General features: G+C 42.0%; 1 protein-coding gene across 1 annotated transcript in view; it reads left to right on the top strand.

The window, feature by feature from the left end:
- The window catches only part of LOC124595947 (clavesin-1-like), a 220,311-nt gene that overhangs the window by 189,824 nt on the left and 17,058 nt on the right, over positions 1 to 13,429 (top strand). The window contains exon 6 of the mRNA XM_047134869.1: positions 2,189 to 2,299. Within this exon, the coding sequence (XP_046990825.1) occupies positions 2,189 to 2,299 (111 nt within the window). The remainder of the gene's footprint in view (positions 1 to 2,188; positions 2,300 to 13,429) is intronic.

The raw sequence follows: 13,429 nt of genomic DNA, 5'->3' as shown, positions 1-13,429 counted from the left end.
TAAGTAAAATTGTGCACTCTTAATTTTTGCTTTATCTTTACTTGTTAGTCTTGCCAGTGAAATTTTACCTTGCTTTAAGTGAGTGAAGTTAAAACTGAAAATAAGTAGCGAAGTTTCTGTTATGGAGTACAAGAGTGAACAGTTACTGAGGCGACAAAATTTAGGCTGAAACTGGTCATTAGCAAACAATAGTACTGGCAGTAAGTAGCTAATCAATGTTCATATTTTTACGACACTCGGTGACTGCATGGAAAAGAAAGGGACCCTGCTTGGTAATGGAAATGCCATGTGGCTAGAGCCTCCCGTCGGGTAGACCGTTCGCCTGGTGCATGTCTTTCGAGTTGACGCCACTTCAGCGACTTGCGTGCCGATGTGGATGAAATAATGATGATAAGGACAACACAGCACCCAGTCCCTGAGCGGAGAAAATCTCCGACCCAGCCGGGAATCGAACCCGAGCCGTTAGGTATGACATTCCACCGCGCTGACCACTCAGCTTCCAGCGGCGGACTGTTTGGTAATAATGTCTGAGGACAATAACACAAGAGTCCTACATGTTTTAACTATTTCTGGTTATTGTTAATTACAATTAGTCGAAAATTGTGAAAGAAATGCCACTGAGTAATGCCTCTACAATATTAGTTACACTTCGTACCTTAAAGAGTATTACGATGCTGTAGCTGTGCTGACGACAACGCTGAGCTGCTGTTGTTGCTGCTGCTGCTGCTGCTGCTGCTTATGAAGCACGAGTCATCTACAGAGCCACGGATAATTACGGGATAGGCAATAGAACTGCAGCTGCTTTCGCCTGTCCACTCCTGCATCCGCGGGAGCGCCCAGCACACACTTTCGCACTCTTTCATGACTCAAGCTGCTCTGCCCTCCCTGTTCGCAGCGCGACAGACTCCCATAAGCAAAGATAAACAATGGCACAGCTACTGCCTTTTCATCGTTGCTGCCGATACTTTTAAATAAAGTTCCCTTGCCTATTACCCAGCAATTTACAATAGCGACACTATAATTACAACCAGTTATATATTGACAGAAATATCCTATTACATCCATTACATATTAACTACAGTTCCTGTAAAACAGTTTACATATGCACAATCAGAAGTACATTATAAGTTATCAACGGTTATTAAACGGCCAAAAATTTTGGATGGTAGAGAATGTATTTTATCTGCATTTTCGGTGTTACATAAGGATCCTTTGTCTTGAATCAATTCAGTACCTCTTTGATTCGTCATCCTGTCTACCCCCTCTTATCTTCAGCATTCTTGTACACTTATCTTGTCCGTATTCCATCCTACACTGCTTCATAAGGCTACATTCCAACTAAATACTTTCAGAAAAGACTTCCTAGCACTTACATTTGTATTCGATATTAATATTTTTCGCTTTTTGGTATTGTCAGTCTGCATTTTACGTGCTATTTGGTTCTGTTGTCAGTTATTTTGCTGCTCAAATAGCAAAGCTCACGTACTGCTTTCAGTCTCTCTTACGTCTATCTCTCTCACGCAGCATCGTCAAATCAGTTAGGATGCATTCCATTACCCTTTTTTGCTTCAGTTTCTCGAAACTTGTTAGATTCGAACCATTCCGTTCCTTTTATTTCCTAAGTTCTTTGTCGTCTCTGCTCTAATTAAAATATCGTCGCAAACCTCAACGTCTTTATTTCTTCTCTATGAACTGTAAGGAGGATATAAAAAAGCAGACTAGCAGCACCAAAAAGCCAATTACTGGCTTAGAGCAGTCTACTACTATCAAACAAAAACCTTAATTTGAGGAAGATATTTCTAAGAATTTACGTTTGGATCACGGCATCGTTTAGAGGAAACAAACAAGTGGCTTGATTATTGGTATGATAGGTTATATGTTAAGACCTTAGGGAATAACTTTTTGGTACTACAGGGATCTATAGAAGCTAAAAAATATAAGAGATGACAGATACTGAAACACATCCAACAAATAATTGAGGCCATCGGATGCAAGAGCTGCTCTGAGATGATGATGTTGGCACGATCGACCATTTGAAACCAGTCAGAAGACTGATGACACAAAATTCTTTATAGTCTGCTGAGTTAGTAAGCAATTAAATTTGATGTGACAAATACTGACAGAAGTTTACTTGCAGCAGACAGATTTCTGTTCCTGCTCTAACTCGATATTTTTTTATCTGTTGCAGATGGCCTTTCCTATGAGGATCCACGCCATCCATATAGTCAACCAGTCGTGGCTGTTCGACATAGTGTTCTCTATGTTTAAGCCATTCCTGCAAGAGAAGATGCGTGAGAGGGTAAGTATATCGGTTATCACTAGTGAAATGCAATGTTGATTTGAGCTACTTCAGTAAGACCATTATTTCAAATTATGTGACAGAGTAACGAACATAGTCTTAAAGATTACGGCAGTAACGAAAAAAGATTGTGAAAAGTCATTACACTTGAAGTAATTAGATAGCACCCGCCCCCCTCAATTACTCAAACAATACCGCATTGTAGCATGCCGTAAATGGCATCTTGTAACAAATGGGCCTTCGTATGAAATACATATATGAGCCCTTCTAGAGATAATGACATCGTCAGTTACTATCAGTGTGAATATGGTGATTTTGAGATAAGACCATTGAACAGTGGAACGAGTTATCCGGCCATCCTCGTACAGCAACTCCATGATTGTTGGGATACCTCGTCAAGGACAACGTGTAAGACACTGACAGCGTGGGTAGATGCAGGCGCGTATTGGCAGTATTATAGCACAGGAAAAACTCAGCTGAATCTCCTTTGCTCTACCCACAAAAGGTTGTAAATTACGTCAAGAACATTATCTGATCGCTTGTTTCCCTTGATGACCAATATCTACTTCACCACATACGCTGTTTTCGATTAGGGCAGATGTTCATACGACATGTCTAGAATTTTTATACACTACGTGAAACAGAAAAATGAGTCACAACTTGTCCAAGGGGCACTGATACATGGAAGAAAATGCAGTTATTACTGAAAGCATCGTGACCAAGAGAGATAACGTGTGTTGCCGTGGCAACCATTTTGTAATCAGTCCTCGGACATGTATGCCCGTCGACATGATTTCCTCTTCTGTGCCAAACTCATCCTCTCGCAGTTTCACTTACATCCAACAGCCTAAATTATGTCATGTATTTAGTCAAATCTACCTCTTTCCCTGACGTATTTACACGTTTCTCATCCTCTCCATAATTTTACTCAGTGTTTCCCATATTTTCCTTTTCCTCGCCGATTGTGCAGACAACTTTTCTTATCTTACCGTCGGCCGCTGTGGCCGAGCGGTCCTAGGCGTTTCAGTCCGGAACCGCGCTGCTGCTACGGTCGCAGGTTCGAATCCTGCCTCGAGCATGGATGTGTATGATGTCCTCAGGTTGGTTAGGTTTATGTAGTTCTAAGTCTAGGGGACTGATGACCTCAGATGTTAAGTCCCATAGTGCTTAGAGCCATTTGAACCATTTTCTTATCTTACCTGTTGACTTAATTTTCAGCACTTTTCCATAAAACCTTACACGTTGCTTCTATTCTCTTCTTTCTGGTCTTCCTACAGGGCACTTAACTTGCATAAAACGTGCTGTGCTCAACGTACAATCTAAACGATTTCTTTTCCAAATTAGGTCAGATTTTTTTAATACTAGTTGACCTCTTTCAGCGAGGAACGCTCTCTTCGCCTGTGCAAGCCTGCTTCTTGTATCATCCTCTATTCGTCCGTCACTCATAATTTTGCTTCCGAAGTAGAGGCATTCCTTCGGTTTCTCTGCTCCGTGTTCTTCAGTTTGATAAGTTTGTCATTAATTTCGTTTATAGTACCCCTCAACAATTCCATCTTTCTTTGGATTATCTTCAAACCACATTCTGTGCTCAAACCAGTTTCCACACAACAGACCCTATAATTCTTCCTGACTTTCACAGAGGACAGCATGTTATTAACGAATCCATTAATATACGTTTGCCCTTAGTTTTATCCTACTCCTGAATTTCTGTAAATTCCGTCATTGCATCATCGATAAACAGGTTGAACAGTAGTGAAGAATGACTGTATCCTTACCTTAAGCCCCTTCGAATCCGAGCACTTCTCACTTGGGTCTTGTACATACTGAATATTACCACTCTTACCCCCTAAAGTCTACCTGTTTTGCCGGCCGAAGTGGCCGAGCGGTTCTAGGCGCTACAGTCTGGAACCGCGCGACTGCTACGGTCGCAGGTACGAATCCTGCCTCGGGCATGGATGTGTGTGATGTCCTTAGGTTAGTTAGGTTTAAGTAGTTCTGAGTTCTCGTGGACTGATGACCTCATCTACCTGTTTTTCTGGGCCTCTCAAGCATCTTGCCCCGTTTTACGAACATTTCTTCTGGATCGACAAACGCAAAGGGGACTTCTTGATTTTTTTCTTAGGTATTGCCTCCATTAAGCGCAACGTCAGAACTGCCTCCCCCGTGTCGTCACATGTCCTAAATGCAGAGTGATAGTCATTTAACAGACCTTCAGTTTTCCTTACCGTATTGTATGTTATTCTGTTCAGCAATTTGGATACTTCAGCTACAAACCTGACACTGTAGTTGCCGCATCTCCATTTGCACTCTTAGTGTTTGAAGTTCTTGCGTTCGAATTCTCAGAAAATTATTTGACTTATCGATACGCTGAATCTTTCCTTCAGACTACCGTTTCTCTTTCGATATTGTCACGTTTCTCCTGAAGCCATTTCGCTTTACTTTTCTTGAATATCCTACAGATTTTATTTCTCAATGCTGCACTTCTTTCTTTTCGTCAGTCAACTGATATATTTCTTCGGTTACTAACAATTTACTTCCAGTTACCTTCTTCATATCTATTTTTTTCGGATCCAACTTCTTTGATGATCCCTTTCTAGAGTTTTCCGTGGCCTCTGATATTCGTTATCACTATATCTATTGCCTCAGTGACCTTAGTACACACATCGTCATTCCTCAGTACTTCAGTATTTCTCTCCTTTGTTTGTTGACTCTTCCTGACTTTCCGCTGAAATTTCAGCCTACTAATTTCAGATCTGAGTGTGTATGTGATATGTGTAACTTAGTCTGTATTCATCTGACCACATTATTTTCTTTCTATTTCACTTCACTTATTGCAACTGGTAAGTTGCCCGGTCTTTTAACGATTTTATAACCTGTTCTTTGGCTCACTATGTCTTTTAATCTGTTGGTTACTGTTGTATTGACTCGTTATCGAATCGTTTGTAGACATCATTTCTGGACAACTTGCGTTCACCACGTATCAACTGTAATAATTTCCATAACAGAACGCCGAAGTATGCATTCTCCATCTGTTACTGCCACGCTTCAATATATCTAAATCAATTATCACAGTATGATGAAAGAAGAACTTGAAATTAAACCATGTTATGATTAACACTGGGCTGCTTTCGTCTTGAGAGTATGAAAAGGTCCCTACGTCGATCTTATGTCAATTCAGGGTTCATGAACACGTACACCATTCCCATTTTCACTTGAGTTAATCATTGCCGTTTCTTACTGCGTTCGGCCGCCGTAGTGATTGATTATGAGTGTGGAAGCAACGACATTGACGAACCTTGGCGTGCCCTTCAAACTGCAGTGCAAGACACCAAAGGAACACCAAAATTCTAGAACTTGAGAAACCAGCAGTTGCTGAACAGTCTCCAATTAACGTTCCTCCGAGAAGGCTGGAATCACTTGTGCAGACAATCTCTGGCAGCATGACGTAATTATGACGTCCACTGATCAGTCACAAGCCGTCTGCGGCCCATACGAGTAAATGATTGTCACACAGCCACGACAGTCACTCGTTTCTGAGGAAGACTATGGAAGATTTCGCCGAAAGTTAGAGATTTTGCGCAGATTTGAAGCGACAAGTAAAAAGAGGATGTTTTGAGAATACTGCACAGTAATAATCATAAAATAAGTACTTCGCGTTCCTATTCACTCCGTCACATCCACGCCATCCACGCCCCCTAGCCGTACTTGTTCACTGAGTGAGCACACCCCTAAGACAAGCGGCCTAACACGCCTTTCCCGCAATCGGCAGATGCTCGCTCCCCATTTCTGAGGCAAAGGGGCATCTATCTCCCAAGTTAGCTGTGATCTTGGGTCCAACCGAGAAGGATAAAGATAAGATTCCGACATCGTATCGATATTGACATCTGTTCCTTTAGAAACTATGTTCAAGTTGAGCGTTTTGTATGTCCCCTTCCAGATTTACTAGCTTCCATATCGTATTAAGGCTTTTCACATTCCACACTCCCACTGTAAGAATGCTACCCTTTCGTTAGAACCGAGCAATTAACACATTGGACTCGCATTCGGGATGACGACAGTTCAGACCCGTACCCTGTCATTTAAGTTTTCCATGATTTCCCTAAGTCACTCCAGGCAAATGCCGGGATGGTTCCTCTGAAAGGCCACGACCCATTTCCTTCCCCATCCTTGACACAATCCGAGCTTGTGCTCGCTCTCAAATGACCTCGACGTCGACGGGACGTTAAACCCTTCCTTCCTTCCCTCGTGTCGTTGCCATATCAGTCTTCCTGTATGAACACTTGCCTACTGGGAATTTCGACCCTCTCCTTTTCTGGTGATGACCTAAATGGAAGACTATTAGAGATACTGCCAACGGAGAGGACACCACAACACTTTTTCAGTTAGTGGCCACAAGTTCTGTATGTTTATTTACCAAGGAAAATTGCTCAACAGCCGTATGTTTTGGGAAGTTATTTTATTTAGACATCCAGTTTCGGCACATCATTAATGCCATCTTCAGGTCCTTACACGTTAGTACTCGTTAATATTGTCGCAGAAAAAGCTGAGTAGCACCGTGGTGTAGTGGTTATGTTACTAAACTGTTGCATGGAGGGTCGAGAGTTCAAAACTCGCGTGGACTGAACAATTTTAATTTCTATATTCGTTTCGAGTACATTCTAGAAGATCCACAAATGTGAAGAATCGTTGTACTCGAATGTTCTGTAGCTGTATATATACTGTATGTGTTCTGGCCGGAGGCAGTTCGCTCCGCGCTCTTGTATGTGCAAGTGCTGAATAAACCTTCGTAAGTGAAGTTAGTGTTCGTCATTCATCTGATTACACCTTCTACGTGACAATATGCAGGGACCTGAAGATGGTTGTCTAAGTAAAATAACTTATCGAAACATACGTTTTTCCTTGGTAAATATTTGACCGGCCACTGTAGCTTATCCACAATGGATCAGTGGAGATGTCCTGTGTGTATATGCTTTCCATATTCTTAATGCAGTAGTTTCCATACTTCCGTTTTGCATCCCAATGCTTCTGATCAGAAATGATTATTCCGTGTTTTAAGGGAATTTTTGCAACCCTACGCATATCGGACCAAGTATTAACCTTTGATACACAAGGTTGTGAGTATGCCTTAATCTGGAAACTCAATAATGACGGATTGCCCCACGGACTAGTCCGAGCAAGGTGGCTCAGTAATAAGGCACAGGACTCGTCTTCTGGAGGACAGTTGTTCATTTCCTCGTCTGGTCATTCGGTTGTGACTTATAAGCGATTTCCCTAACTCATCTTAGGTGAATGATCTTAACTTTCCTTCCTTCCTTCATTCCTTCCCAACGTGCTTGATGTGGGGTATCAGCTGTGTATCACTGTTAGCACCATTGGTCCAAGGGAGCGGCATAAGTGCGTTATTTTGGTTCCGGACTGTCGTGACAGATAGTATCACACATGGAGGACCATAGTTCATCGCACGGCAACCGCAGCGCGGATTAGGACCAACGTGTTATCAAAGAATGTAAACTGCTTGCTCGCAGTTGGTCTTCGAGCATGGACGCTTCTTTCCATACTCACTCTCAGCCCATCACTGTGTAGCCAGATTCTAATGGTGTAACGACACTGGAGGTACGAGTTGCGTAAAACTGTGTCTGGGAGCAAAATAACCCGTAACGGACGAGCGAAGCAGTGGATATGAAACAAACTAACAGCCAAAGAACATGGCTCCCACAAAATAAGTTTTGTAATTTCAAATATGAGCGTTAGCGTGAGAAAAAATTTCTGATGAGGTACATCTGGAAGTGAATGATGTGCCGGGAGAAAGCGGGAAAAGAGAATCTAAACGTTCGAGATGTAGAGTTGCAAAAAGTTACTGCAAGTTAACGCTTTGAGCTGCAGTGATTTTTGCTGCAATGCCCCATTTTATTCATTTTATTTTGATGTACCAGTGCCTTTAGCATGAAACCACCGATGTTACGGAACCCCACATTCGTAGCATCGGCGGTTTCATGCTAAAGGCACTGATACTTCAAAATAAAATAAATAGTGGCGGGTTGCGCCAGACCATGGACTGGTAAGAGATAGGTTCTCCCCATAATAGGCAAGGAAAGGAATTAGTGTAAAATACTGGTCAGAAGAAAGAACGGGATTGTAGGACATGCTTTAACACACCAGGGAATGACTTCGATGGTGCTAGAGATAGCCATAGAGGGGAAAAAGCTGTAGTCGAAGACAGCTGTTGAAATAAGCGACTCAAATGACTGACGCCGTTGGCTGTAAATGCGTCTGAGATCAAAGACTGGCATAGGAGAGGACGTCGTGGTGAGATGAATGAAACTGGTCTGAACATTGATGAGAGCACAGTATCGCATGGCGGCAGTAGTGGTCATTTGCGAGTGCAACATAGTACAGTCCGTGAGTGCAACTACCGGAGAGTTAGCAGACAGGCTGATGGAGAGGCATACGTGACAGTGCATATTGGGCGTTTGTTGAGGGATCACCAGAGAGTGGAAGACGCGTCATCGCCACCATCTAGTCCAATTTGTTGCCGGGTCTATGACGTCAGGGTGACGTGCTGTTTCAGTGCAATACCAGTCTACTTCCAAAGCGCATTCGGTAACGCAGTTTCGTGAACTACCCAGTTAAACTGATCACCAGACAAGACATGGTATCTGGTCCAGCAGTACTGCTTTACCAACTGCGGCAACAGTTGGAGTGTGGAATAATCACCTTCAAAATTGCACTGAATACGTCTGATTGTCCCTACTTGTAACCTCCCCCTCACTTATCGACCTTAATGACAGTGAAAAATTAAACCGCATGTACCTAATGGAAATTTGGGGAAAAGCAATCGTCACCGAAGTTAATCTGTCGGTAAAGAGGGAGGAAAGGGTTACATCTAAATGAAAGGAAAAATGCCAATGAAACTGGTGGAAATTAATTTTGAAAAGGGGTAAAGTTAATAAAGAAAGTGAATGTGCGGCCGTTACGTTAACAATTAACTAGCGGTAATTAGATATTTGAAATTTGGGGGAAATTACGGTCGCCAGTCCTATGGACAATTACTATAGTAACTGAAAAAGAAAGGTTATTACACATATAATTAGCACTAGAAGCGTGGCAACTGAAGGTTGACACATGTAGTGTGAAAACTGAAAGTTTGTCAGAAGTAATAAATTTCGCTACACTCTGACCAAATTTAGCAAAAGAATTAATAAAACCGGAAAATTGAAAGTTAATTTAGTGACTGAAGTTAATAGTGAGCTTCCTTTCTGAAGCACATCGAAATTCAGTAAAATACGGTTAGTCTTGGACTACTTCAACAATCATTTCAAAAGCTACTTGAATCTACGCAATTTAGAAATAAGAGATTTAACTTTGATCTTGAATTAAATGATTCTGAACAATTAACGATAGTAAAATTTAGTACGTACCAAGCTGAGCTGCAGTCACAGGTAATCTAAAATACGGTAACAAAACTCGCACTCTTAATTTATGACTGTGTAATCTAAATATTGTAGCCAGCTATCAATACCTTAACTGAACTTTAAAATTAAAGCAGTGAAATCGAATGATGCTGGCGTTTGAATTTCAACGACACTCGGGTTCATTCCGGAAAAGGAAGCGACCCTGCTTGGTAATGCAATTGGGACAATGAGCAACAAAGGTTCATGCTACGTTGCTGTAATTTTGTGATTTGAACAGTTTTAAAAGCTGAGGTCTGCCATACAGTTCTAAAACTTTACGTGCTTCCAGTCTTCCTTGTTGGTTGATTGAAGGTTTGAAGCCGTCGATCGAGGAGGTGGCGACAGTCACTCATTATCGGCCGTCGCTGTTGCAGAAGCTCGATGTTGGCACGCCTTCTTCTCGACACGGTCACCAGGCGAAACGGGCTCTTGATTTGCGCCAGCTAATGCTTCCCGTCCGCGACACCGTGTCAGAAACTATCATAGCAAGTCGAGCGCAATTACATGCTGCCCAATCCCGAAAGCGCGGCAACTCGCGAGAGCGTCACACACCACACCTGCTCCACTGCACCACCCCAGCCAGACTCCCTCTCTCTGCCCGCGCTCCACGCGACAGAGTTAACACTACCAAAGATCCTAAACACTTGGGTTCTCCACACGACCTATATATGTATTCGTTCGATAGTATAGTTTTCCCTAGGCCAGACCCAGCGTATAAATACAAATAATATTCACAAAACAAACCAATTATACATCGACATAAATGCATAGATATACAAATAGTAAAACAATTACAATATACAAAGACACAGAAATGTTGTATCTTCAGGTAACAAAATAAGGAAAAAATTTATAGTGCAGCAGATAGAAATAGAAGGATATGCATTTCCGGCGTTACATACTGTATACATGATCGCGGAACGAGATTGTAGTTACTGGATATTGTAAAAGAACAGAAACTACTGTACGAAGATAGTCTTCCCATATATGGACACGCCACTACGGCCTGTTCAGACTATAAGAGTTACATTTCCACCAGTTGCTAGGTACTTCAAAACAGTTTTCATTAACATTAATGATAATACTTAAACAAGTACAGCAGCCGAAGGTGTGTCTGTCTTAGATTAATCAAGAAACGAGTTTTTATTTTAATGCCAGCTTTTAACAAGAATTCCTTAAGATCTTTATAAATGTTGATAATCAATATCGGTAAGATTATCACCTCATTCGATGGAAAATTCTTGTTTCGGCTTTACCAGCTCGTTAAGTAGCATGTCAGATTCCTTTCTGTGTCTAGAGCAGCCAAAGTATATGCGTTTGACGTCATAGATCTCCCCACAATCGCAATGCTGTAATAGCACGGCGCGAATTTTAATGGAAGTGATGTTAGCAGCTGCAATGATCATTACAAACCACTTCTCCCCTTCGGCAGTAGAGCCACGTTTCATACCCTGCATTTCATTGAACCATTGTGCTTTCGGTGTAAGTTAGTGGATTTGCCTGTATCTGATGCCCATGTGTAGAGCCGGCCGCGGTGGCCTCGCGGTTCTAGGCGCGCAGTCCGGAACCGTGCGACTGCTACGGTCGCAGGTTCACATCCTGCCTCGGGCATGGATGTATGTGATGTCCTTAGGTTAGTTAGGTTTAAGTAGTTCTAAGTTCTAGGGGACTGATGACCACAGCAGTTGAGTCCCATAGTGCTCAGAGCCATTTGAACCATTTTGAACCCATGTGTAGATCTTTGGTCACCCACTTATCGTGGCCACGTCTCCGACTAGAACATTTAGTTCATCTTCTGGAACAAATCTTCGTTGTATTCCATTTTTAGCTGCGTTCGTTACCAGCTGATAGACCTTCTCGTTCTCCATAAACTGGCCTGCCCCTTGGCTCAGTCAATTAACACTTCTGTACCGTTTCTACGTAGTTCTGACACATCAGTAGCTATTCGCTATGACATATGACAGCTTCTTTTCTCCTCAGCAACGGTTGTGTTTGCAGTTGATTAAAACTTCATTCGTGTGGCAGTACTGCTTCAGATGGTTTATTTTCAAATTTCCAAAAGCAGAGTAGATCGAGGGAAAATAGATTTCTTGGCCCCCACATTCCTCATTTATCAACTCCCACGAAACTATTCGTGATTTCATAAAGTACATTCTCAGAGTTCACAAATTATTACTGCTCTACAGGAGTTGCGATAATATTTCACAGATAATTTAAGCATTTACTTCTGATCACTTGTGAAAACATGATAGTTCACAGCACGACGAACAACGCCTGGTTCCTTTCCTGGCGAGTTCAAAATATCACTAAAAGGACCTAAAGTTGTGGCTGAACAGTGCCTGTTAGTGTCATCATCGTCTTTGGCGTTAACTGTAAACTCTACAATAGTTGCCAGACCACCTTCTAGTCACAGCCCAGTCTCCCATGTTGCGGCGATTCATCGGATAAATCTTGTCTGCTAAGCATTTCGGTTGCTTTCACTCGCCAAATGTTACCCAGCCACTCTAACATTACTTCTCTGTGACGCAAAGTGAAAGGCTTGCGAGATTTACCTCCGTGGCATGTAATAGAATGCTCCAACACTGTCGCAAATGTTACGCCTAAGGTCTACGGAAGGTATTCGTTATTCCTTATTTCACATTGTGATCTATACGTTTGTTTTTCCATTCTCTTCTACATATTTAGAGCTTCACTTAAACTTACCTGTTCTTTGCGTACAACAATATTATAATAAAGGCTGCGTTTGTGGTCGTACTTGAAACTGTTGAAAGAACGAGAAGATTCCAAAAACAGTCTTACAAATGTGCACTCTTTAATCACCAAGATGGGGCTAGAGCTCCGAAACGTTTGGTGACTGCTAAAAACTGTATTTTAGTGACTGTTTAATGAATGTTTTTCGTTAACACTTTTCTTTTCTATCCCTAATTCGTGTCACACAATTTTAGTGACGGAGATTAAGGGAGGTGGGAGTGGGGTTGTAGGAGAAAGGACATAGACAGAATAAAACAGTGAATCTGGATGATTAATGTTGAGCTTGGAAGAAGGAAAAGACATAACAGGAAACACATGAAACCTTGGGAAAACTTCGGTGCCAGATCATTTTGTGAAACGGATTGTCGTCATATTACATCACACACCTGTTCAAGCAAATACAATAATGTGATTTCTTCTTCACTCGCGACCGCAACCCTGCTGTGTTTCAGAAATGACGTCTCACACTTGGACTGTTCGGTTGTACGAGGCGTGTTTTTTAAGTAAGTACCGTTTTGAAATTGAAAAAATACGTGCTAAGATATCTCAATAATTTTATTTTCACATGAAAGCCTGTACCTTAATCCACGCACTGACGCCATTACAGTCTGATCCTTCCTTGTTTACGTTGTGTACTGAGTGTTTAAGATGCCTCCGATAATCATGAGTCCCGCCGACTGTGAAGTACGGGGTGCTATAAGATTTCTTAGTGCTAAAGGCCTAAAAGCGATCGATATTCATCGTGAGATCTGTGGAGTTTACGGAGAAAACATTATGAGTGATGGAATGGTAAGAAAGTGGGTGAGAGCATTTAAAGATGGCCTCACAAATGTGCATGATGAACAACGGAGTGGGCGTCCTTCGGTCGTTAATGAAAGTTTGGTGCAGGAAGTGGACAATAAAGTGAGAGAAAACAGACGATTTACGA

The sequence above is a fragment of the Schistocerca americana genome, chromosome 2 (genome assembly GCF_021461395.2).
Source record: "Schistocerca americana isolate TAMUIC-IGC-003095 chromosome 2, iqSchAmer2.1, whole genome shotgun sequence".
Lineage (NCBI taxonomy): Eukaryota > Metazoa > Arthropoda > Insecta > Orthoptera > Acrididae > Schistocerca > Schistocerca americana.
The sequence above is the reverse complement of the archived record's forward strand: the minus strand, read 5'-3'. Positions and strand labels throughout refer to the sequence as shown.